This window comes from Manihot esculenta, chromosome 13, assembly GCF_001659605.2.
Source record: "Manihot esculenta cultivar AM560-2 chromosome 13, M.esculenta_v8, whole genome shotgun sequence".
NCBI lineage: Eukaryota > Viridiplantae > Streptophyta > Magnoliopsida > Malpighiales > Euphorbiaceae > Manihot > Manihot esculenta.
The window spans coordinates 26129808-26156579 of NC_035173.2; the positions used below are offsets into that span (position 1 = coordinate 26129808).

The 26772-nt window shown below is 36.0% G+C and overlaps 1 protein-coding gene and 1 long non-coding RNA gene across 13 annotated transcripts; one reads left to right on the top strand and one right to left on the bottom strand.

Annotated features, from left to right (window-relative positions):
- Positions 1 to 904: 904 nt before the first annotated feature.
- LOC110607420 (3-isopropylmalate dehydratase large subunit, chloroplastic-like) lies at positions 905 to 6257 on the bottom strand. 11 transcript variants are annotated; one of them, XR_006348185.1, is made up of 9 exons: positions 6020 to 6257; positions 5730 to 5915; positions 4909 to 5386; positions 4478 to 4630; positions 4298 to 4385; positions 4095 to 4211; positions 1459 to 1533; positions 1276 to 1343; positions 905 to 1177 (listed from the first exon to the last, which is right to left on the bottom strand). XR_006348185.1 is itself a non-coding variant. In XM_043949286.1 (8 exons), exons 3-6 carry the CDS (start codon positions 5056 to 5058, stop codon positions 1281 to 1283), a joined length of 405 nt encoding a protein of 134 aa, XP_043805221.1. In that variant the 5' UTR covers positions 5059 to 5386; positions 5730 to 5915; positions 6020 to 6257; the 3' UTR covers positions 905 to 1123; positions 1157 to 1177; positions 1276 to 1280. The 11 variants fall into 11 exon arrangements, 9 of the variants coding, with proteins under 9 accessions (XP_043805221.1, XP_043805215.1, XP_043805218.1 ...); XR_006348186.1 differs by lacking the exon at positions 4478 to 4630; XM_043949286.1 differs by lacking the exons at positions 4298 to 4385; positions 4478 to 4630 and having other exon boundaries at positions 905 to 1123; positions 1157 to 1177.
- Positions 6258 to 15145: 8888 nt separating this feature from the next.
- LOC110607418 lies at positions 15146 to 20900 on the top strand. Of its 2 annotated transcripts, XR_002486721.2 has the most exons (3): positions 16275 to 17399; positions 18113 to 18192; positions 19324 to 20900. It is a non-coding gene; the product is annotated as an uncharacterized LOC110607418 (long non-coding RNA). The 2 variants fall into 2 exon arrangements; XR_006348132.1 differs by having other exon boundaries at positions 15146 to 17399; positions 18113 to 20900.
- The last annotated feature ends 5872 nt before the right edge of the window (positions 20901 to 26772 follow it).

A 26772-nucleotide genomic window follows, 5' to 3' on the forward strand; every position in this document is an offset into this window, starting at 1 on the left:
AGGGACAGCCTCTTCTTCAGCAGGTTCCCACGGAGAAGGTCCATCAGCTCCAGCATGGATCTTCACTATGAATCAACAGGAGGCTAACACATCGAACACGGTGGTGTCAGGTAATCTCACTATTGGATGTTCTGATGTGTATGCTCTTATGGACCCTGGTGCTTCTCATTCTTTTGTTGCTCCGAGAGCCATAGACAGAGTGGGTTTGATAGCTTCTAGGCTAGAGTGTCCTCTTTGGGTCAGTGGGCCCAAGTGTGATCCATCTGTGGCATAGTCCACTACAAAAAAAAGTGATTTAGCGACCAAAATTTTGGTCGCTAAAAGGCAGAATTTTGTCGCTATTATGAAATAGCGACCATTTAGCGACCAAAATGAAATGGTCGGTGTTTGGCCAGTCGCTAAATTTTTTGCGACAATCTAGAAATTGGTTGCTAAAATAGCGACCAATCAGCGACCAATTTTTGGTCGCTAATTTGGTGTCATGGCAAATTAAGTATTAGAAATATTAGTCGCTAGGTGGAAGTAAATTGGTCGCTAAATTTTGGTCGCGAAATGGTCGCTAATTTGGTCGCTAAATCGTTGTTATTTGATCGCCTTAGGGAAGAGCATTTAGTCGTTGTGTGGTAGTAAATTGATCGTTAAATTTTGGTCGCGAAATGGTCGCTGTTTTAGTCGCTAATTTGGTCGTTGTTTCGTTGTTATTTAATCGCACCAGGGAAGAGTATTTAGTCGCTATTTCGTTGCAAATTAATAGTAAAATTAAAAAAATATTTATTATTTAATTTGTTTTTGTGTATGATTTGTCACTAATAAATACATTTAAATCTAATTCATATCATTTTTTCAATAAATTCATAAACCTGCTATAATATCAATATGTACACACATTCCAATACATAAAATATCAAAGACAATATATACACATCAACTTCATTTCATAATTCTGCAATCTAAAAGTCCAAAACATTACTATAGTTCAACACTAAGAAACTTAAAATATCTCAAAACCTGAAAATTTTTACAATATATTACAGTTAAATTTGTAAATCAGTTTCTTTCTGTCTTTAGATCAGTATCCTTTTGTAACTGGTGAATTCGCAGACTTGAAACACATTATGATCCGGCATTACAGACCTTCTGGGTTGCAGGGACAAGAAATGTGGGAACCTTGACCTTTCTGCCCTGTGCATAGAATGAGCTTCATAAGGTAAGGGAAACCAAAATCATATAAAATGTAATGGACACATAAATCCTCAAGAAATAAATAATTCTCACCGAATTTAGAAAAACTTTAGCAGCAGCCATAAAGTCCTCGGTTTTATGGCACACATCTCAGATTTAATCTGTGAAGCAATATAGATATCACATTAAAGAAACAGAAAAATGAGCTGCTTTTCATTTAAGGGTTTAAGTTGATGGCTGCCAAAGCAAACACACATCTCAGATTAATAAACTCACTTGCAAAATCAAATCCTTTGCAAGCAGATAATCAGCCATTTCACCGTCCATTACAAATCTCAGAGTTGGGGGTACCTGCAATTTGGATTACATCATGAAAAAAAGTACAGAAATGTTCACTGGAAAATAGCAGGTAACAAAAGTAGAACAATCTCTTGCAACTTTAGGTTGTCAAGTTAAAAATGAAAATGAACCAAAGCAGAATGTCAAAATTCATAAACAAAACACCATAAAGAAGCTAATAACCAATGATATTTAGTTTAATGGTACTAGAGTCATCTCTTGGCCTGTAAAGTCTCAAGTTTAAGTCTAGTTGAAATCAAATAAACAAGAAAAAAAGAGGCTAATATATCTATCGAATTTCAGTGATGTGCATGAAGCCTCCTATAGAATGTAAAACTAATAAATGCAACAGGCTACGGTTGCATAAAAAGCAACATTAGAGAAAGAAAAACCAATTTTACTGTAACGACCCCAAAATGGACCGTCACCGGCGCTAGGATTCAGGTCGGCTTAAGGCCGCCAGAACCCGTAGCAAGCCTGCAATACTCTCTGTGCACCTGTAAAACTCATACATGATACATTTTCTGTGAAAATAAAAACTCTTTGCTGAACCAAGGCTTAACCTGTGCATGCACTATCTCTGTACTCTGTACTCTGTACTCTGTACTCTGTACTCTGTACTCTGTACTCTGTACCCCTGACTAGAGCTTGCTCTAGATGGGTTAATTCATACCTGTTAAGCCTGGTGATAAAATATATATACATATACAGATCATGTATGTAACAAAAGCTTTACAACACAACACAACTAAGGCAAGCACAACTCTAACGTTATACACAACTATAACATCTCTTTAAAAGTTACATGTCCACGCTATACTATTACAAGCTCTTTTACTCTTTCTGTACTCTGCTGAACTGTCCCTGTACACTGCCCACTGAACCTGCAAAACTGGGGTTAAGGGAGTGGGATGAGCTCTATAGCCCAGTGAGTAGAATACGAAAACATGTCAATAAAATATGATCTGATGGAATGCATCATAACACAGACAGTCCATATCAAGAGTAAACCTGTCACCACATAGTCCCAGTAAACCGTGCCAGGCCGTAGACTGGGGTCCTGGACTTTCTGTACCATATATGTATATGTGTATATAACACCTGTACTTACCCTTTGCCAGTATAGGCCATATGCCTATACCCGCCAGGCCGTAGAATGGGGTCCTGGTCTTCCTTTACCTGCCAGGCCGTAGAATGGGGTCCTGGTCTTCCTGTCTGGAACTACTGGATCATTCAGCATTTACCCACACCAACAATGAAGCTATGCAATGCAACATCTTTGTGCATTCTAATGCAATCACCCTATGGCATAAATATGATGCATGACATATGCTAAAAGCAGTTAATGTCTCAATTAAAACAAGTATTTGTTTAGTTCCACTCACCTCTGGCTTTGGACTGACTCTACAGGTTCTGTACACTCTGGAGCAGTACTCACTGCTGCTCTCTCTGGTTCCTCTGGTCTGTATAAGCACATAAAGACTCAATATGAGGGACCAAACTATCATAAGCATAACTCTATAAACTCCCCAAGAATCTCTTTAAACTCACTCTACAACGCAAGCAAAACATGCAAAAGAAAAGCTGGACAGGACACTTTCGGCGGCAGGTTCGGCGGCCGAATGTCTTCTCCAGAGACGAAACTCAAGCACCTTCGGCGGCACCTTCGGCGGCCGAAGTCTCCAAACAGAGCCGATCATGCAAAACTCGCGGGGGCAAGCTGTGGCAGCCTAAGCCACCATGCAAGAGGTTCGGCGGCCGAATGAACCTTCGGCTGCCGAACCTGAGTTCATCCAGAACTCAGCCCGACGGCAAACCAAGCTCCTCCTTCCCTTCAACATCTCCAAACATGCATACGTCAACGATTCCACACACATATACACAAGTATATGTTCACAGGGGTCCAAAACTATCTAATACCCCCAAACAACAAAGCAAACATAACACATAAACATATATACATGCATAAATCAACGAAACCACTACTTCTCACTTACACAGGTTCAAGAGTATTACTTACCTCCTGTAACAAGAAGATGAACACTCTGAACTAAGGAAAACGGACCAACTCTCCTCAAACTCTCAAACTCTCATAAACTTAGCTTTTTGCTTCAAACTTTCAAACTTTGTTGAACACAAGCTAACTCGTGCATGAGCTGCTCAAACTGAGCAAATAAAGCATGGGAGACGTGACCAACTTCTGGACATGATCTGGTGATAACACCTGTCCACAATGCTGACTAAGGATCGCACAAGAGCTGGCTGAGCAACTCAGCTTCGGCTGCCGAATCGCATGCAAAACCATGCAACATTCGGGGGCCGAACTTGCACTTCGGTAGCCGAACCTTGAGCACTTTCGGCGGCCGAACTTACCTTCGGCGGCCGAACTTGGCTCAGCTGCCTTGGGTCCTTTCAGCTCAAAACTTAATTCCATTTGCCTTTAACATAACACACACATCACAACACGTAGGAAAACATAACTCCTACCCTCCTATAGAATTCCGACACCCCGGATTCCACCGGACGACAGGAATTCCGATGCCGGATTCTAGCCGGGTATTACATTTACAAACCTTGAGCAGGAGCTTCCCAGTTCCTAATACAAAACCTGCATCAGTGATGCCAATTCCAGTAGCAAATTGACCAAATGCTCCAGCAGTGCAGGTGTGAGAATCTGTACCCAACAGAACCTGATGAGGACAGAAATTAATAAAAGATTAGTTCCTATTCCAATATGTAAGAGGATAAAAAATTTGACTTTATGAAAGAAGCCCACCTCTCCTGGCCTACAATGACCTTCTTGTGCAAGTGCAATATGGCATACACCTTGATAATCAGGGCTAGCCTGCCATGCAAGTATAGCCCTGCCATGCAAGTAAAAGGCCAGTAAATAAAAGTTTCTAAAACAATAGGCAAAAATATTTAATAATTCAACCATTTAATCATAAAACAAAACCTTGAAGTCACTACGATCTTTGATATCATAGAAGTGCTTTATATTTTGTTTCAGACAGAAATGCCTCAAAATGTCCACATTACGGTTTGCAAGCTCATCAGCAGTGAATATATAATGATCTGGTATGACCACAATTTTCTCACGGTCCCAAACCTTGAAGGTATAAAGTGAGGTAGGTTAAATCAAGCATGGCAAAAAGACAAACTCTTAAGGCTTGTGGTTCATTATATAATATATGTAAATATGTGAAAATCACTTTTCAATTTTTTCATTTTACTTGAAACCACATCAAAGCAAATTCCTCCAGCTTTGCTAATTAACTTATGGACATAGAGAGAGAATCAAAAAGAAAACCAAGGAAAAATTAAGCAATGAAATCAGGAATATATGTATGCATGCTTGCGTATAGGTAAAATTTAAATAATACAAACCTGATCTTCAAGAATGATTCCTGCAAAACCAGCTTTTATAAATCCCTTGATAGTTCTTTTGACATTCATGGCATTTCCATAGCCATTATCACCATCCCCAATTACAGGAATTGACACAGCTTGAGTGATTAGTTGCCCTTGATCCACCATTTCCCCATAGGAAATAAATCCAGTATTAGGCAATCCCAATCTAGCAGCTGATATTGAAAATCCTAATGGATGGAGAAAATACTGTGAATAAACTTGTTTCTCTTTGAAACTACTAGACAAGAAAACAAAGTACACAAGGAAACAAACTTACCATACACAAACCCTTATAATGGAATTCAATTAAATATGCAGAGATTAACAGATAAAAAAATTTAGACTGCATCCGATGCTAATGGTAAATAATCATCAGATTCATGCATTCCAATCACTTCAACGAAATTAGATCAATTATCTCCCTGTAGCATTAGTAGCACTTTCCTTTGTCAAGCTGCAATAAACTCAGTACCATAACAAAATCCTGATGAAAAAAAAATTTACATCTAACAATCCGATCATCCATTTCCTAACTGTTCATATCAAAGACTATTATATAGGCTATGTTTGGTTGGGGGTAACTTAAAATTAATAAAATAATTAATTAATATTTTTTTTAAAACATGCAGTAAGAGACCTGGCTGCTGTCCGCTTTGCACTGCAAATCGAACCAACATCAGCCGTGAACTCAATTTCCAGTTGGTTATTTTAGCTAGACTTTGTAGAACTAGGAAACTTAGCCTTTGAAAATCAAACTAATTTCATAACATACTCTTTATAAAAAAAGAATTACTTACCTTTTACAGTTGCTGATGAGGACTGAGGACTGAACTGAGGAAGACTGAGGGCTGAGGAAGATAGAGGATTGAGGACAACCAAGTTGCTGACGGCGCGGAGAGCCGATGGACTGGAGAGCGACGACCGACGATTGCGTGGAGAGCGACGACCGACGCCGACGATTGTGTGGAGGCCGCGAAGAGGCTCTTCTTGCATGCAACACATTAGAAAGCGAAAAAAATGTCAACAACACAAAGAAGCAAGTACTGGGAGAGAGGATTTGGGTTAGAAGCTAGAAAAATTAAAAAACCTTGGGAGAAAACTACAAATCCACCAGTGACAGAAAGACTAGAGAGCGATAGTGAGGTGAGGAGGAGTCGGCGTTGCTAACTAATAACCCGAGTTAGCCGCGATGGTTAATCGGTCGATGTCGGGAGGAGAGTGGAGGTTGGTTGGACGATGGACAGTGGACTAGATGGAAGTGGTGGAGCTCAGTGCTCAGAGAAGAGGCAGAGGCATGTGTGACGTGAGGCGGCGTGGAATGGAGATTAGCGTCTCTACTTAGTGGCACGACTTTTAGATTTAGGGCAAATAAGGGTACATTTCAAAACGACGCAGTATAGGTGATTTTGGTTCGGTTCGGTCTAATTAAAAATTTTGAATTTAAAACCGAACCGAATCCTAATAGGACGGATTTGGATAATTATAATCGGTTTTGGGATGGGTTCGAATTTTAAAAATAATACCCGTTGCGGGTTCGGATCGAATTCGGATTTTATGTACAGGTACCCACTACCCGAACCCATTTATATAAATAATTAATTTAATATAAAAAATATATTTTACAATAATATTTATAATTTTTTTATATATTTTTATTTAAAAATTTAAATTTAAATATTCTTTAGAAATATTAGATTTTTTAAATGAAAATTATTAATGAAAAATATTTTTTATATAAATTATTAAATAAAATATATAAAATTAAATGGGTTCGGATTTTATTTGAATAATAATAATCGGATTTGTAATGGATTCGGATAGTTTAAATTAATTTTTAATCGGGTTCGGAACGGGTTCAGATATTATTAATATAAATCGGGTTCGGATTCGGGTAGTTTAATTTTCGCGGATACCCTACCCGTTTACATCCCTAACGGAGAGAGGGAAGTGTAACTCGAGTAAAATGAAAAAATAAATGATGGATTACGGTTAGTTTTGTTAGTATAGCTAATTAGGGATTAGGGATTAGGGATTAGGGATTAGAAATTAGGGATTAGTAGGGGTGAGCATTCGGTCGGTTTGGTTCAAAACCGAACCAAACTGAATAAACCGAAAACTGAAATTTTAGTGTTTATGAAAATCGAACCGAATTGATTTTGGTCAGAAATCGAATCGAACCGAACCGGTCTGATTCGGTTCGGTTTGATCAGTTTCGATTTTTATTAATTTTTTTTATTTTTTACACTTTATTTTTTGTATTTTTAAATTTAATTAAAATATTTTAATCTTAATATGATTTAATTTCTCTATATTAATGAAAAAACAAATTATTATCATTAATCGGTTCGGTTCGGTTTTTTCAGTTTTTTCTGATCAAAACAGAACTGAATCGAAATAATAAAAAATTTTAAAATTAAAAACCGAACCGAACCGAAATGTATAAAAAACCGAACCAAAATTTCAAATCGGTTCGGTACGGTCGATTTTTTCGGTTTGAACTGATTTCTGCTAACCTCTAGGGATTAGGGTTAATTTTGTTAGGGATTATGGATTAAGGATTAGGAATTAGGGATTAGGGATTAGGATTAGGGATTATGATTAGGGATTAGGGATTAGGGATTAGAGATTAGGATTAGTTTTGTTAGAAATTAGAGATTAATTAGGAATTAGGGTTAGAGATTAGGGATTAGGGATTAGGGATTAGGGGTTAGGGTTAATTTTATTAGGGATTAGAAATTAGGGATCAGGTTAGAGTATTCTTAAATTGTCAAAACGATGTCATTTTGTATACCCAATTCAAATCACTTAATTTAAATTTTAAAATTTTAAATAAAATAAAATTTAATTAAAAATTAAATTAAAATTTAAAAAATGAAATGGTCGCGAAATGGTCGCTATTTAGCGACTAATTAATTTAGTCGCTAAATATGGTCGCAAAATATTGCCTCCCAACAAGTAGTCGCAATTTCATCGCAAATATGGTCGCAAATATCTCGCGCCATTAATTCCCGCTAAATTTAGCGACCATTTTAAATTTGGTCGCTAAATAGCGACCAAATAACGACCAGTTTTTGGTCGTAGAGCTTTTTGTTAAATAAAAATATTATTTCATTCATGTAGTAGCAGAATGGTCGCTGATTGGTTGCTATATAGCGACCAAAAATTTTGGTCGCTAATTTTGGTCGCAATTTCATAGTTTTTTTGTAGTAGTCAGTCTGTCGATACAGTCCAGTTTTTGTTGAGGGTAGATGCCTTCCAACTGACCTTATGGTTCTAGATTTGACTGATTTTGACGTTATTCTAGGGATGGATTGGCTTTCTACTCATGGTGCTACCTTGGACTGTAGAGACAAGGTAGTCAGGTTCAGAGATCAGGATGGATCAGAGGTAGTCTTTAGAGGGGACATGATAAGGATGCCTAGAGATTTGATATCTGCCCTTCAGCCTCACAGGTTGCTTAGGAGGGGTTGTTAGAGGTTTCTTGCTCATGTCAGAGAGCTTAACAGTCAGGTCAGGAAACCAGCTTCAGTGCCCGTAGTTAGAGAGTTCCTAGATGTCTTCCCAGACGAGCTGCCAAGTTTACCACCTGCTAGGGAGATAGAGTTTGAAATTGAAGTGATACCAGGAACCAGACCCATCTCTATTCCTCTCTACAGGATGGCACCTGCTGAGTTAAAGGAGCTGAAGGAGCAGTTGCAAGAGTTGGTAGACAAGGGTTTCATCCGACCTAGTACCTCACCTTGGGGTGCTCCGGTCCTGTTTGTGAAAAAGAAGGATGGATCCCTAAGACTTTGTATCGACTACAGACAGTTGAACAAGGTCACTACCAAGAACAAATATCTGCTACCCAGGATTGATGATCTATTCGACCAGCTATCAGAAGTCGGTTGTTTCTCAAAAATAGATTTGAGATCCGGGTACTACCAGTTGAGGGTTAGAGAAGAAGATGTGCCAAAGACAGCTTTCAGGACCAGATATGGGCATTTTGAGTTCCTAGTGATGCCGTTCGAGCTGACCAATGCCCCTACAGCATTCATGGACCTCATGAACAGAGTTTTTAGCCAGTTTCTGGATCACTTTGTTATTGTCTTCATTGAAGATATCTTAGTGTATTCCAGGAATGCGGAGGAGCATGCCCATCATCTGAGGACAGTGTTGCAGACCCTGAGAGAACACGACTTGTATGCTAAGTTCTTTAAGTGTGAGTTCTGGTTGAGGAGTATTTCTTTCTTGGGGCATGTAGTGTCAGAAAAGGGAGTTGAGGTAGATCCCAAGAAAGTTGAAGCTGTAGCAAACTGGTCTAGACCCACTATAGTGACAGAGATTAAAAGCTTTTTGGGTTTGGCGGGTTACTATAGGAGGTTTTTCTAGGACTTCTCCAAAATTGCCACTCCTATGACCAGGTTGACCAAAAAGAATCAGAAGTTCGTTTGGTCAGAACAGTGTGAAGAAAGTTTTGCAGAGTTGAAGAGGAGACTGACGTCAGCACCAGTGTTAGCTCTGCCTACCAGTAATGAAGACTTCACAGTGTTTTGTGATGCGTCCCGAGTGGGACTAGGTTGTGTGTTGATGCAGAATGAAAGGGTTATTGCTTATGCTTCTAGACAGTTAAAGAAGCATGAGTTGAATTATCCTACACACGACCTAGAGATGGCAGTTGTAATCTTTGCACTCAAGATGTGGAGGCATTACCTCTATGGGGTAAGATGTGAGATCTTTATAGATCATAAGAGTTTGCAGTACATCTTGAATCAGAAAGAGTTGAACCTAAGGCAGAGAAGATGGGTGGAGCTGCTTAGTGACTATGATTGCAAGATCCAGTATCATCCAGGTAAGGCAAATGTAGTAGTAGATGCTCTCAGCCGAAAATCACTTGGCAGTTTATCCCATATTACAGCAGAGATGAGAACGGTGGTGAGGGAGTTTTACAAGCTCATTAATGAAGGTTTATAGTTAGAGTTGTCTAGTACAAGTGCACTAGTAGCTCAGATGAGAGTGACACCCGTGTTTCTGGAACAAGTGGCGCAGAAATAGCATGAGGACCCCGAGTTGGTGAAAATTGCCAAGACTGTTCAGCCAGGCAAAAATGAGGAGTTTAGATTCGACAACAAAGGGATCCTCCGTTATGGGAACAGATTATGTGTACCAGATGACGTGAGTTTGAAGGGAGACATTATGAGAGATGCTCATAATGCGAGGTACAGTGTTCACCCTGGAGCCACCAAAATGTACCAGAACCTGAAGAGAGTTTATTGGTGGCCAGCTATAAAGAAGGAAGTGGCGCAGTTTGTGTTAGCTTGTGAGATCTGTCAGAGGGTGAAGCTGGAACATTAGAAGCTAGCTGGGATGCTCAACCCACTACCGATTCCAGAGTGGAAATGAGAAAATGTGGCTATGGATTTCGTGGTGGGATTACCAGCAACGTCCAACAGATTAGACTCTATATGGGTAATAGTGGACAAATTGACCAAGTCTGCTCACTTTATCCCTGTCAGGGTGGCTACTCTGTGGACAAACTGGCACAAGTATATGTTGAAGAGATTGTCAGGCTGCATGGGGCTCCAATATCTATAGTGTCAGATAGGGGACCCCAATTTACCTCTAGGTTTTGGCGAAGTTTGCAGAACGCAATGGGCACAAGGTTGGACTTTAGCACTGCTTTCCATCCACGGACTGACGGACAGTCAGAGAGGACCATCCAAACGATAGAAGACATGTTAAGAATGTGTGTGCTAGATTTTGGCGGTTCTTGGAGGCAGCATCTACCACTGGTGGAGTTTGCCTACAATAACAGTTATCATGCTAGCATAGGGATGGCTCCTTATGAAGCTTCATATGGGAGGAAGTGCAGGTCACCTGTCTGCTGGGAAGAAGTGGGAGAAAGGGCCTTGGCAGGGCTAGAGTTAGTTGAGATCACCAGCAGAGTAGTGCCTATTTTCAGAGAAAGAATCAGAACTGCTGTGAGTCGGCAGAAGAGCTATGCAGATGTCCGCAGGAAACATATTGTGTTCCAGGAGGGAGATATGGTGTTGCTCAAGGTGTCTCCTATGAAAGGGGTGATTCGTTTTGGGAAGAAAGGTAAACTAGCTCCAAGGTACATCGGACCCTTCGAAATCTTGCAAAAGGTTGGGAATGTATCTTATAAGTTAGATTTGCCTGCCTCTATGGAGAGAATCCATCCGGTTTTCCATGTTTCCATGTTACGAAAGTTCGTGTCAGATCCAAGCAAGGTTCTTAATGAACCTGATGTGGAGATCCTAGGAGATCTCACCTATGTTGAGCAGCCAGTGCGGATCGTAGACATTCAAATAAGAAAGTTGAGGAATGAGGAAATCGCGATGGTGAAAGTCCTTTGGAATCACCACAATATGAAAGAGTGCACTTGGGAGACCCGGGAGTCCATGCTACAGCAATACCCCTATCTCTTTTAAGGCTAGTGTTTTAAGTTTTATGTGTTTTCTTGATGCTATGTGTGCTTGTGTGTGTTTGAACATTCGGGGACGAATGTTCTTAAGAGGGGAGAATGTAATACCCGGCTAGACTCCGGTGTCAGAATTCCAACTTTCCGACGGAATCCTCGTTGGAATCCGGGAATCTCGGATACCAGAACCTCTTAGAAGGGTAAAATATGTTTTTACAAAATGTTTTTCATGATTTTATTGATTGGTTTTTAGTTAAGTTTTAAAATGAAAGAAAAATGCTTTTGAGGGATAAGCCCAGGTTCGGCCGCCGAACATGGTGCTGCTGCGGGAGCTCTCTTTCGGCCCCAAAAGGTGGTCTGGCCAGCCACCTATAAGAGGCCTTCAGTCTGAAAATGGGGGAGTTTCTCTCTCCATTTTCGGGCAAAGGTGAGTTCTTACCCTCCCATTGATGATTTTATGTTTTTCTTTCAAATTTTCATGAGTCTTCGCTTGTTTTTGAAGTTTTGAGCTTGGATCAAAGATTTTAAAGTTTGGGAGACCATTTCTCCTCAACCACAAGTTTGGATCGCTTCTACCTTAGATCGTCAAAAGGTAAGTGTAGATCCTTGTCTTTTCCTATGTTTTAAGTAAGTTTTAAAAAGGGTTAAGGGTTAAATATGCATGTTATAGTTAGATCTAATGTTATAGGTTTTGAGTTGGCTTTTTGATGAATGTATGCTTATGTGATGTTCTTCTTGTTGTTGTTGGGGCTTAAGTTAGTTTTATGCCCCTTATGCTTGATGGAGTGAGTTTTTGCATGTTTTGAGAAGTTGGGTATGGGTTTGGTGAGTTTTGGTGGCTGAGTGTAGAGGCAGAATCGGGTTCTGCCATTCTAGAGAACCTAGGTTCGGCCGTTGAAGCAAGGTTCGGCCGCCGAACCTGCCTATGGAGGCAGCCTTTGGCCGCCTAACCTGCCCCTGAAAGGATGGGCTTTCGGATCTGTGAAGGGGTTAGGCCGCCGAACCTGCCCCCGAAAGTTGGTGACTTTCGGATCTATGGAGACCTTCGGCCACCGAACCTGCCCCCGAAAGTGCCTGACTTCCGGATCTGTAGGGACCTTCGGCCGCCGAATCCGCCGTCGAAAGTCCCCTGCCCAGCCTTCCTTTGCCTGTTTTGAATGCATGTTTTATGATGTTTTAGGGGATTTTTGGAGAGATGTTTAGAGTCTTGTTAGAGATGTGTTTGGTCCCTCATTTGAGTCCACCTGTGTAGGATCAGACCAAGGAGACCGTAGAGGCCTTCAGTGAGCCAGCTGTGTCTTTGTCAGTCGAGCGTCAGCCAGAGGTGAGTAGAACTAAATTAATCTATTGTTTTAAATTAATCAACTTTTAAGCATGTTCATGCATCACGAATGCCATGTTACGTAATAGGTTGTTTGCATTAGAATTCACGAATGTGATGCATTGCATAATTTACTGTTGATGTGGATGGATGTTGGATGACTCACTAGCCCTCGATATAATATGATATGATATGATACGGAAGTCTAGGTCGAGACCCATTCTACGCCCCTAGCACGATGTAAGAGAAAGTCCAGGTCGATGCCCATTCTACACCCCTGGCACAGTTGGACATGTTATGTTATGTTTAAGAGGAAGTCCTGAGGAGCTCCGTCGAGGGCCAGGCATTATTTGGATATGTAGAGGGTTACTGGTGACAAGTCCATCCTTGATGTGTATTGTTTGTATTGTGACGCATTTCATGAGAGCATATGTTTATTAAACTGTTTTTGTGGTTCTGCTCACTAGGCTCTAGTAGCTTATCCCTTTCCCCTAACCCCAAGTTTGCAAGATCAAAGATAGCACGGGGAGTCAGCTTAATGGCTGGTGTAGCTAATGCAATAGAATAGTTGTGGACATGTAATGTTTAATGGATTAGTATTGTGCTTGGCCCTAGTTTTCTTTACCTTGTAATCCTTGTTAACATGATCTTTATGTAAAAGTTTTAATGATAAGTTATGTTAACCAAGCTTGAGGCATGTGATGTTTACCATAGTAGAGCATTTGATGAGAGCTCTAGTGTGAATTTTATGTATACAGTTTATGGTGCATGCATAAGTTGAGCTTGGTACATGAAAAGTTTAAATTTTTTTACGAAAATGTATGATCATGTATGAGATTTTATCAGGTACACAGGATGCATAGTAGGCTTGCTACGGGTTCCATCGACCTTAAGTCAATCTGAATCGTAGTGCCGATAGTGGTCCGATTTTCGGGTCGTTACATTGTCAAACTAAGTGTAAGGAACCAACAGACAGAAAGACACCAAATTGACAAACTAAGAATAAAAAATTGACAAGACGGATATACTTAACATGAAGTTTTCCCTAAGCATGCGATCCTAGGTTAACTAATGTTAATATTGACTCAACAAAAACAATTCAAAGCAAGCAAACAAAATAGACACTTAAAACAGCAAGTATTAAGTACAACTGTTTTGTGAAAATACTACCCAAATTTGCCCTAAATCTACCCTAAACATGTATTCCGAATTCCAAGCCCAGAAATATGCTCAAGGTATATGAAATTTGGTTTATATCAGTAGGTATCAATATCAGAATGAAGTTTCAACAATTGACCCAAAGTTGCAGAAATTATTTTTCTTTTTTTTTTTCTTCTTTTTGGTATTTTTTTTATACGGACATAAATAAAACACTGGAAATACTATTCTAAGAGTATTAGAATAGGAGTATACGAATTAGAGTAGAAAGCACAACCAACTCACTAAAGATAGTAATTCTGCCTAAACAAGTATTTAGAGTAAAATTCGATTTGAACAGCAACTAAACAATGGATTCGACTCTAATAGGTATCCCAATCGGAAAGATCATGAAAAATTGAAGAAAATATATCAAATAACCAAAGTGATATTTTCGGCCAATAATAAACAAAATTGAATACAAAGACACAAATGATAGTTAAGAAATTATTACTAAGCCTAACTCTGATGCCAATTGATGCGGAATCCTAGCCTATTAGAGACTGAAACGACACATACCCTAGTAAAAAGAACTTAGTTCAGAAAAATAATTCTGCAATCTAAAACACCCTTAATTAACATGCAATTAAGAACACTTATAACTGATTGATTTTAAGAGCAGCAAGAATAAGAATCATACAAGTTAGTATCAAACCTTATTCGTGATGCAATGTCAAGAACTAAGATCTCTCTTAAGCTCTAAAAGAAAAATTGCGTAAAGCAATTGTATTGAATAATTGAAAATCTGTGTACAATATGGAAAAAGAGATGCTAAAGAGATGCTTTACATACCTAGGGCAGCCTAGCCTAATTAAAATAATAATAATAATAATAAGTAAAAACCTAAATAAAGACCCATGATCTTTGCCACTTCCCACTACTATGCATGAATCCATGATCTATGGCACTACCCACTACTCTGCATGGTTGGTTCCATGATCTATGCCACTATCCACTACTGGATAACTACCCACTACAAAATTTGAATTGTCAATAAGGACACATTCGGACTAATTGACTTGGAATAGCCAGGTTGTTCTTCAACTTTAAAATGAACTTGCAAAACTTCAACATATTCCTTCATGAATCCTTGAAGTGCTTCCTTCAACCTCTTGGATCTCAACCTTGTAATTGGTTCTTGAAACAATGCTAACTCATCATTTTTTGTGTTGTTAGTTGTGCTTACATCATGATCTGAGAATGGAATCAGTCTCGGCCTATAAGAAGATTCCTTGTCAACCCTTAATAAGCTACCCTCATCCTTGCTTCTTAGGAGACTAGATGTTGTTGGAGCGTTTAAAACCTATAGACCAAGGTAGTTATGCAAAAAAGGAAAAGCTGTAAATAGACCATGGAGGTTGGCCTGCTATTGTCCATTTGACTTGAGATATTCTGCAAAAAGCTCTAGAATGCTATCGGTAGGAAAAGGAAGGATCAGATTATTACAATCCATATTCAAAGATTGGCCATTGCTCGAGGTTGCTATTTCTTTGCAAGATGCTGCAATTCTCGTTTCTTTAGGAAGAGAGTCTTCCCTTAAAGGGAAAGATAATAAATGAGGATGGGCCATAGAGACAGCTGCTTGATCGGAGCAATTACCGTTATCGGATGAGTAGGTTCTTTCAACCAAAACGGGGAGCCTAAAGGTATGGTCACAACTGTATCTGCAGAAATTGATGAGCTAACCTACTTCTCCATCGGCAAAGTTTCTGTATGCATCCCTGAATCAGAGGTCAAAGGAGCATGAAATTGTTTCTTGCACGGAGATAGGGCTTTCATCCATAGGCCAAAAGCAGATCGCTTATTAGACCATTTTGTAGAATACTGTTGTTTGGAATTAGGACAAGAAGCACTGAAATGACCAATGATGCCACAGTTGAAGCATAAATCAGGCAGACGTTCATATTTGATAGTAACCCAATGGATTGATTCATCCTATTTCTTTCAGTGAAAACCAATAACAAAAGGTTTATTAAGGGGAATGTTAACTTGCATGCGTAGGATGTCAGATGGTCCTACCGCATCTGAAGCTCCTCCTAAATTTAGGAAACCCCTGTGAAATTACCAATGGATCGTGCATTTTGAAGAGACCAGACATTTGGGGGAAGCCCGATGACATGGATCCAAAGAGGAGAAGTTTCGAAAGTAAGCTTGTCAAAAGAAAGATCTACAGGCCAATCCCAAACCACTAGAAGATAATTATGAATAGTTCATGGTTTGTTATCGAGCATAGAGGAGACATCTTCATGACATTGGAAGGTGAAAATAAAGGTATTGACCCCTTTTGCTTTAATAGAGAAGTCATTAATACTCTCCCTACTTGAGACGGGATAGATTTCATTGTCGAAATACTAAAATTTTTGCTTATAAACTAGCCTTCTTTGTTGCAATTCTCTTAAAAGCTCGTCATTTATTTCAAGTGTGAGAGTAGATTCACAACCGTGAATACGTTCGAGATAAAAGTTCTTGAACTTCTTTTTCCACGATGAAAACTAAAAGAATATGGTAAAAAAGAAAATCAAGATGATGAGAAAACCAAAAAAGAGAGACACCAAATAAAAGCAGACCGGAAAAACACAGAAAGGAATGAAGGAGATTCCGATCATCAGAAAAGAGACCACGTCTCATAAGAAAGGGCTAGACCCCTCAACAAACAATTCCAAGGACCATAATTAAAAGACGTTGACATTTTTACCCCCATAAAAATTCATCATTCCTTCCCTCCTACAAGCTCCCGCGTAGCTGTTAATAAGAAGCAGCAGCAACGGCAGAATAGGAGGCCACAGCACCGCTACAGATCTCTCTATCCCAACGCTTAGATTAGGCCACACTTTTCATAAAAGGCTCCAATGCTCGATGGTCTCTCTAACCGCCACCTAATCTCCTCCACCACTGGTTCTTTCTCTCCAAATACTTCGATTCTAAATGCTCAATTGAGTCCCTACTTGCCTAGTCTTGAAAACTTGCTAACACCGATCCCACTCGCTTGAAATTTCATCTCTTCGATATTTCCTCCTCTATCTCCTCCCTTGAGCAAACAGAGGTTCAAAGATCAGTAGATTTACCTTATTGAATCTAGATTCAAGTGAAGTGCGGTTAATCGGTTGCGTTAGTGCGATTTTCCTTGATTTGATTAAGAGTGATGGGTTCAATTCCGATGAAGGAAGTTGAAAGTCCCGTATTCGTGTTGCCTTTAATCAGATAAAGTTCCATTACGTGAAAGTAAGTGATTTTTATCTGAAGTTTAGGAGCAGACCAATAATTGAGGACAGAGGGAGGGTTGGATTCTTACATTACTGTTTGAGGTATGATGGGATTGAGGACGATATGCGGGAGGCAGGTTTTGTATTGGAGCAACGTAGATGATTTCAAGTGGTTGAGGGCTATGTAGTCGACCATTGCTCTGTTATGCCAGAAAGTGAGACGGTTGGGGCAATTGAGCTCAGCGATTGCGGAAAGAGGAATGGAGCCTGTTAGGGGTTAGGGAGTGATGGAAATTTTGTTCAGATATGCAAATCCTGAGAGCAGGTAATCTAATTCTTTTCGTTTTTTGTTCCCTTTAATTGTTATGCACTGATATTTTGGTGGACGTAATGTATTTTGATCAATATGTTACTAGATTTTGAAGGAAAGTAGAGAGGTATTTTATGGTTATGTTTTAGCTTTTGGTGGTGGGTGGAATAACTATTTTAAATTTGTAATGTAGGCTTATCTGGTTGCTCACCTGAACTTTACTTTTGCCAAATGAAATGAATGAATGTGTGTATGAAATGTTTACTAGTATGCATGAATTCTTGTCTCTCATTTTGCTCTTCGTATTGGTTCATGCCTTAGGTTTGGTCGATAATTTTGAACCCATAGTAATATTGGTCAAATGAAGAATAATGGCTTGCTCTGGCAGTGTTGAATGGCCTCTGAATCATGGACCTACTCTTCCCCTCAATCGTTTGTACAAAAGAGGCATGCCATGACTGATATAAAAAGAAGCTTGTGGGGATTTACACAAAATTTCTGAAAACAACTTATGAGATTGCTTTTAGATGTCAGGTTGGAGATTTTGAACCCTTGGGAGATTGTAACTTTTCGTGGAAGTAGAAAAGTCATCAGAAAAACACATTATGTCTTCAATATGTAACCTCCATTATGTCTTCAATTACATTTTATTATGTCTGCACGTTGTGGGAAACCTGTGGAACTTGTTCATTGGGGCTGGAATATAATCGATTATGGATCTTTTGCAGGGACATTCTTTTACAAGCATCCTACAAATCTCAGTAAGATTTATTTTGAAGATAGGCATTTTGTCTGTTCTTGAGCACAGGTATCTCTTCTGCCTGATTTCAACTATTCTGGAGCTTGCTAGGCTGTTGATTTTATTTTATGGATAAAATGTGAAATCTTGGTGGGTAATCATTTATGTAATAGTGCTGACCAATTTACCATTCCAATAGATTGGAATCTTACCAGTTTTATGATAATTATTCCAATTAAAAGAATTGGTTGTCAGAAAGTTGGGTAATTTTGTTCTTAACTTAGTTCTTTTTTTGAAGGTTTCAACTTATTGCTAACATATAAATATGAAAAATTGCATAATTTGGATTTTGTCAAGTGTTCAGTGATTGCTCTTCCAATATTGTCAAAGTTGGGTTGGCAGTAGGAGCATTTTTCAGTTATTCTCACTAGTAACAAGTCTGTTTTTTCTTTATTTTATTTTACCTACTTCCTATTAAATTTAAAAGTCATGCCATGGAATCTTGCACAGATTTCCAAGTTGCCAGCCTGACAATAGTTGTTGACTTGTTTCCTAAAGTCTGATTATGTAAAGGGCATCATTGACTTGGTTTTCAATATTGCAGTTCAGATTTCTGTTAATATATTCATGATTCATCGAACTTTTGTTGCACAATACATCACAATGAAGTAAATCTTTTCCATTTGTCTGTTATTACACTCATCAAATTCCACTACTTTCTATAAGTGTTTGTTTAGAACTCAGAACTGGAACTTCAATTCTATTAAGGGGAGTATTTCATAATTTCACACTCATATGGGCAACTCTAAGGAACCTTTATATTTAAACAATTTAGAGAGATTTATATATACAAAGCTTAATATTTTAGTATGAGAGGATGAAAATGTTGAGATTAAGTTGACATCTTGGGCAACTTCCAGTAGCAGAAAAGTTTGTGCTCTCATGCTAGCTCAGCTTTATCATTTGAACGTGTTTTCTACTTTTACTTACCAACTCCCATTATGTGATCTACAGTTTGCACACAACATTGTTTTTCAAGCTTTTGACTAGATTCTCTTTGATTAGGACGAGCCAGAATATATATTAAGAATAGATCTTAATGATATAATTATTTCCATCTCCATCTCCAACCATATAACCTGCTTTCTCAGCATAATTATTGAACTTTTGACTTCATTTTCATACTCTTGAACCCACAAGGAAAATCAGCAGGCATGAATGCTGTCTCCTTCAGGAAACTCAATTACAAGCATACACTGGTTATAAAGTTTGCCTAAATGTCTTTGCTGTTCACTTTTGCCCTTATTCTCTTCTTATATCCGATTGAGCGGTACAGAGATCATGATGATCACTAAGGTATGTATTTGCTACCATTTTGTTGGTTTTGATCATTCAATATCTGTAAATTATTATTTTATAATGGAAATGCTTCAAGATTCGAGACATTTACACTTTTCTTTCTTTTCCTGGCAACTTTATTTCCTTCATGCTTGTTGGTTGTGCATTTTCTTCATTGTGATGATCATTTTGATCTCAATAAGATGATTAGCTTGTTCCCGTGCTTAACATTAGATCTATGCTTGTTTTGGCAATTAGACTTGTGTTTGTTTCTTCTTATTGTTGATGAGTATTGTACTAAAAACTTTCCATAAACCTCTTCCCTATTCTCAAGGGATTTGGATGTGGCTTTGGAGATTACATAGCCAAAATCTTCTTTAGCCAAGACGTTTGTGCAGATTTAGTTTGGCTAATGTCTTTAATTTTAGTTTTTGGTTCATTGTCTTGCAACTTGGGTTTGAATTAGAAACTTCATAGATTTAGAAAGACTCCTGTACCACTTGGCCAAAATTCGTTGGTTGTGTTAATGACTAAATGTTTTGCACTTCAGATGAGAAGCCATCGATGTTTGCACTGAAAAATTGGGCCCTAGTGTTAATTAAATTTCTTCGTGCTAAGCTGGGTTTGGTTAGATCCCATTAAGGATTTTGGCTCACTAAAGTCTTTTTCATTATTTCATATTAAACTGAAATGGGTTGGGTTTGGGATAGTTTCATTTTAAATAATCTTGGTCTGTACTCTTAGTACTATATCCAGACATGTGGAGCCTCTAATTCTAGTATTTACATATACAAATTTTGTACTGGTGTCAAATTGATTATGTGAATATGTTAGTCTTAGAAGGATTGGGTGGATTTGTTTTTTTTGAATAAACGTGTTTTTTTGGGGAAATATGCCACCCATTTATTATATTATTATTATTTTCAAATTAACTAATGCTATTCAAAGTTTATCTGTATAAAAATATAAACTTAATTTTCAGAAAGATCAAAAAATTCCAAAAAAGAAAATGTACTCCATCTGCTTCAATTATTCCCACACTTCCGATTTGTAAATGAGATGGGAATGAAAATAATCTGTTCCATCCTATTATAATTTCTGAAAATGAAGATGCCCTGTGATTCAACTTCTGATTAATTCACTCAAATTATCAGTGGTAGTTTTCAACTTAGGTCACAGTTGAGTGCTGTTCTGATTTGAAGGAAATTCAAGGGGAATGCCTTCATTTAGCCGAAATTCAAGGGGATACCTTACCATCAAGAATTGAACCCCATAATTCGAATTGGAACTGTACAAGCAAATCTGGGTAGGGATTGGATATTGGTCAATGCTGGTGGCGGGCCACTTGTACCCGTTAATGGGCTAGGAATCAACATTCAATTGGGCCCTACAAGGGAAAAAAAAAATCCAGACAATATATGTATATTATATGTATCCCATATAGAGCTGATTTATTCAGTACAATATATACAAGTACTAAATACAGTCATTTAGGACAACATTCATTCTAGGATCGCAATAGCTTGGGTTTCGTAGGTATTCAATTTGACTGAATTATATTAAGATGAATGTGGATAGTATATAATTGAGTTTGGACAAGTGTAGTTTCAGGAAATAATGCCTATATCAAGTCTAGATTTTATATATTGAGAATGCTTTAATATTACGGATACTCTTAACGATTGCCATCCTAATTTTTAAAGTGTCATCTGAAAAATAGTGTTTGAAAAATTCAAATGTGAATAATTAATTAATTAATTAAATTACCTTAGGTCAGCTTCCTGAATTTACGATTTCTGCATGAAGAGAACAGAAACATGCATGATTAAAATATTAAATGGTATTGGTAGCTGAAGGTTAAACAATGTGTGTGAAATGGATGGTTATACGTTGGTAGATACAATGCTTGTTGCTGTAATAATATTTATATATGAAACTTATTTCTGTTGAACATACACGTCAACGAGATAAAGTTGTATAATTAAATTATTTGGTGATCGATGACTTTGACCAATGCTCACCTTTATGTTGAGTAATGAAGGTAGCAATTCTTGTGGGTCCTCTAAATTTTTTAATGAAATTATTATTTTATCTTTTCTTTTTTAAGTAGAAATATTATGAAAATAATTTTCTTTTTGATATGAGAATATAAGTAATCAAAATCATATGATACATAGGGATATCTAATGTTATTGTTAATGGGTAATTCTTAACCAAACAAGTTACTTACCTTTGTGGGGATATCTAATGGTATTGGTATTTTTGTTGAGTAATGTTTTGCAAGCCTATAATGTCATTTTTATAAATTTTCTTTTGTTTGAATTTAAGTTTGAGTTGATTAATTTAAAAATCCAAACATTTTTTTTACTATGTACGATTAAATAGCTCTTTTATTTGAATATCTCAATTGATACACTATATCTAAAAGAAAAAGTGTCTTAAAAGTTTTAGGTTAATTATGGTGTCCTGAAATTTTCTTTGAAAAGGGATGTTAGGGATTTTAACTTTGATCCAAGTTTATAACGTTTCAAATTTACTACTGATAGAAACATTTCAGTAATTTTTTCATTATTTCTATTTGATGCTTGAAAATTTAATTATTTCCAGATATTTAGGTCAAACTATTAGATTTTACCTACTCCATTTCTCTAATTGTAGAAAAAAAAAAATTCTAGGTGAATGACTTGAGAACTAAATCAAGATTATCGAACTGGCTGAATTTCATATTATCCAAAATAACCTAATTCGGTAATTACGGTTCTGAAATGTTTCTATATGGAATCGTATTTTAGTCGAAATAATTGGATGAACGATTAAACAAAACTATATATACTTTTCCTTGAATATCTATTTTCAATTTTTGTAAACATTTCCATAATTTTTTCGGCACGGTTCGCTCAGAGAGGTTTGAACTCATTGGACCTCTTAGTTTTGAAGACAACTCCAATATCAATAAATCAAAGTGCATTTGTAACATTTCCATAATCTTTGTCATCAAGGACTATTTGGTGATCAAACATGGTAATATATATATATTGTTTGCTCGTTGTCTTTGGTCATCTGTATGTACTGTCTTTGAAGCTCATTTAGTTAAGCATCGAGAAAAGGCGGAAAAAAAAGGAAAATATCTAATCCTCATGCAACCAGCAATGATGTAATTATATATAATAAAAGTTTCTTGACATCAATGAGAAAGACCATTACTGTTTTTATGAAAAAAAATCTAACATGATTCTCTGTTCCTTGACATATTACCTCAACAATGATCCAAGCATTGTATAGAATATCATTAATTATGCATTTGTTAGGTAGGGTGCTCTGGTAGAATGCTTCTGTATTGCTTCAATACTCTAGTAATTCTATGTTAAGTTGTGGTCTTTACCAATGCCATGGCTTATGTAGAGTACGGATTCCCTTTTTGCCTTCTTAAAAGCTATTTCAGTTCATGTTTTGTGTTTAGCGACAGCCCGAATTTGGGTTAAAAATTGTCTGAAATGTACGCCAAGAATTTAACGGTCTATTTAACATTGTTGTTAGAACGTGATAAAATTATATTTTGATATAATTTAGGCTTAACAATAACAAAATAAATTGTTTTTCTTCAGGGGAGGAAAAAATTATTATCTATTACAGTATATTAAAATTTACCAAACGTCTGATTTTTACATCATTGCTTCTGGATTCTTTGAGTTTGCTTTATGGTCATATATCTATATATGTTATGAACCCTTAGATATTTTGAGGTGATTTATTGGCCCGAGTTTAGTTTCCATGCTAAATTTTTCTTGTTTTAATTTCAATAAATTATTTTTGCTTATATATGCGTAGAAACTTATTTTGGGTATGTTCAGAATATGCCATATATAGGAGCATATAATGGGAAGTTGATGGAAATTATATATATAGGAGAATATAACTAGTAGCTAAATCGTATGAGAAGATTGCGCAAATTAACACTACAATTAATTATATAGTTGATGTATCTAACATTTGGAGAATACATGATATATAGTAATCAACTGTCATTTTCATTTTCTTTCACTATCCTTAGCTGTAAACTATGATGTCATTGCCTAATGAACTTAAGCCAACAAATAAGACATGTTAGTTGACGGCTAAAACAATGATATAGAGAGTTATAATTGCTTATTATTTAAAATTAAACAATAATAATAAAAATAAAAACTTCTATTGCATGGTAATATCATTGTTTGTAGATCAATTAATAATATATTCCTAACCTATAGATTTGGCAATAACGGTTGAGAAAACTAGCCAGATATGGAGGTAATGTAATTAAGAAGGTTTAAGCTAGGTTTGATATATTCAATTTCACACTTATACTTATTAGAAATATTCAATTTAGCTCATCTTCAACTTTTTCCTCCAAAATTAGTCTAGAAGTTCCAATTTAGGTTCAATTTAGTCCAAAAATAATTTTTTAGTATATTTTTTGTTTTCTTGATTTAAATTGGAAGTTAAAAAGCTCAATTTCTTAATTTTGAACTAAAACTTTTGATTTCTTGAGTTTTCATAAAATATCAAGAAGTTTAATTTCTTTATTTTCTTTTTTAATTTTTGGTCTAATTGAGCTTAGATTGAAACTTGTGGACTAATTTAGACAAAAAGTTAAAGAAGGGTTAAAATGAACTTTTCTAAAAAATATAGGGTCAAATTGAACATTAGTCCTATAATTATTGATTAGTTTATAGTAATAATACAATTGACTTGCTAATCTAGTGATGGTGACCATGAATGCAGACCAATAGGGTAACTCATTGAAATGGTAAAGATATGATGAAACTAGCATAGATTTTGCATACCTCACATGAAATATTTTTTGTTTTGCGTATTAGAGTTTTGTTATTGAGCCATGAACAGTTGAACAATGGTGTAGTTAAGTGTTTGATCTCTGTGCTCTCTAATACGATTCACGTGTAGTAGACGTAATACAAATATTTGTTTTTGTGTTTCTTTAATCAACTGCTTAACGATGCCTAGAGTTAACTGTCACTGTCAGTAATTGGAGAAATATTAACCTCACTAGTCCAAGCCATCATTTGCTTAATTATATTTTTAATACAGGTTCTAACATAGACAAAGACCAACCACAAAGAAATAATTACTTCTTTTATTTCAAAATTTTTCCCCCCTTAACTAATACAGATGACTACACAAATATTTTTATTAGATTTAAGATATACTGGACCTCGATTGATGGGGCCTAAAACGGTATATAATTTCTATTTGAGAAGCAAGTGGCTATGTTTGAGTCAACCCGCTGATATAAATTTTTGTGAATTTTATTATTTATTTTGTATTATGAGAAAATTTATTAATTAGTTTATTACTTTTAAAATATATATTAATAAATTTTTAAAATTTTTAAAAAGATTATTAATTAATTATTTTATTAAATATTTTACTATTTAATTTATTTAGTTTTTTAATTTTATAAAAATATTTATTATTTATTTTCTTTATATTGATAATACTTTAAACTTTTCTATAATATTTAATAGTTAAAATTAATGGATAAACTAATTAATAGATTTTTTGAAATATTAATAATATTTTAATATATTTTTTAAAATAAAAAAATTAACTAATTAGTTTTTTTATACTACAAAAATGTAATTTTCAAAAATGGGTTAATGGTATTTTTACTTGGCAAATTTTAATTCAGCTCATCCCAACTTTTTGTTAAAATTAACTTAACAAAAGTTTCAATTTACACTTAATCTAAAAATTAAGAAATTAAATTTCTTGATTTTTGTTCTAAACTGAGTTTGAATAATTTTCGAAGCGATTAGAGTAAAAGTTCAAGAAAAAAAAATTATTATTTAGTTTTTTTTTATATTATGTAAGATTTACTAAATGAACAATCGATTTTAAAAAATATAATTAAAAGTCTCTAATATCTAAAAAGTTTATTAATTAATTATTTTATTAATTTTAGTTGTTAAATATTATAAAGAAATTTAAAATATATTTAATACGGATTAACTAGTTTGTATATTTTTATAAAACTGAAAAACTAACTAATAAATTTTTTTTAAATAAATTAAATATTAAAAAAATATTTAATTGTTAAAATTAAAAAGAAATTAACTATTAAATTTTTTAAAATATTAAAAATATTTCAATATATTTTTTAAAATTGATAAATTAAATAGTGAATTATATCGTAACATACAAATTAAATAGTTAATTTCCCAAAATTAAAAATATGCTAAATTAGACATATACTTAATAAGTGTAAGGGTAAAAAATGAACATTTAGCCATTAAAAAATTGCGTTTGTCATGACCCAATAGGGTTTTGAGTCAGTTTTTCGGGTTTTAAGCAATATCATTAGTCTTTGATGTCTCCTTGATTTGTTTAACAAATGAATGCGTGAAAGAAAGAGTTTCGATGTTCTTCTGTCTGGATTATTCCAAGAATTTCTATATATTCTGTTGTATTTTTGGGTATTAGACTGCGTGGTGTATTTTTAATTATGTATATAAATGCATCCTCAAAAGAGTTGAAAATGGGAGGGTTTTTGTCTTCTTTGTGCTTGGGAATGGAAAGACAAAATCATATACGTGGCATGGGGAAGCATAGAAAGTCCGAGTTTAGATGTATTGGGTAGAAACTTAAGAGAGCAAGCAAATTAGTTGTTTAGCTGACACTACAACTATGACATTTTCTAATCATAAAAACACTCAACTCATGACATCACTTCATTTCTTTATTAAATATTATTACATAACCTGCTTCATCAAATTTGATGTGAGAATAAGGTGGTCCATCCGACAAGGAACCCTAGTTGAACAAGCAATCTCACTCTCATTCATATCTGTAAAAAATTGAAAAAAAAAAGGGAAAAAATTTAGCTAGATAGCTTTCGTGAGGGAGGCGTTGATAGGGCATTTCCTTTTCCACTTTGTATGAAATTTTCCAAGGTTTTTGAGAATTTTCTTAGGTTTCTTTTTGGAGTAAAACTTGTGCCGACAGATATATGAGGTAAGTGAAAGGAAAAAAGAGGAGGGGAAAGCAAATGGGATTCTCTCGCTTCTCGTCGTTTGTTGCTTTGGCACTATGTGGCTATTGGTGTGATGCTTTAGTACGTGTTTAGGTTTGAATAAGCTTTAGCTTATATATGAAGAAAGAAAATGGACCCCCTGGATTTTCTTGCCTTGATGTCACTATTGATTCTAATGCCAATTTTGCTTCATATTTGTTGTTTGGTAAATGATTCTTCCCCAAGAATTATGGAGTAGAGAGAGTCATGAGTATTGCATGTAAAAGCACGATTGATCACTTTAT

Coding starts and splice junctions, on each gene's coding strand:
- LOC110607420 (XM_043949283.1), bottom strand. CDS start 5,058: ATGGTGGATCAAGGGCAACTAATCACTCAAGCTGTGTCAATTCCTGTA. Junction 4,212..4,908: donor GAATCATTCTTGAAGATCAG/GTTTGTATTATT, acceptor TGTCCTCATCAG/GTTCTGTTGGGTACAGATTC. Junction 1,534..4,094: donor CTGGGAAGCTCCTGCTCAAG/GTTTGTAAATGT, acceptor TCCAAATTGCAG/GTACCCCCAACTCTGAGATT.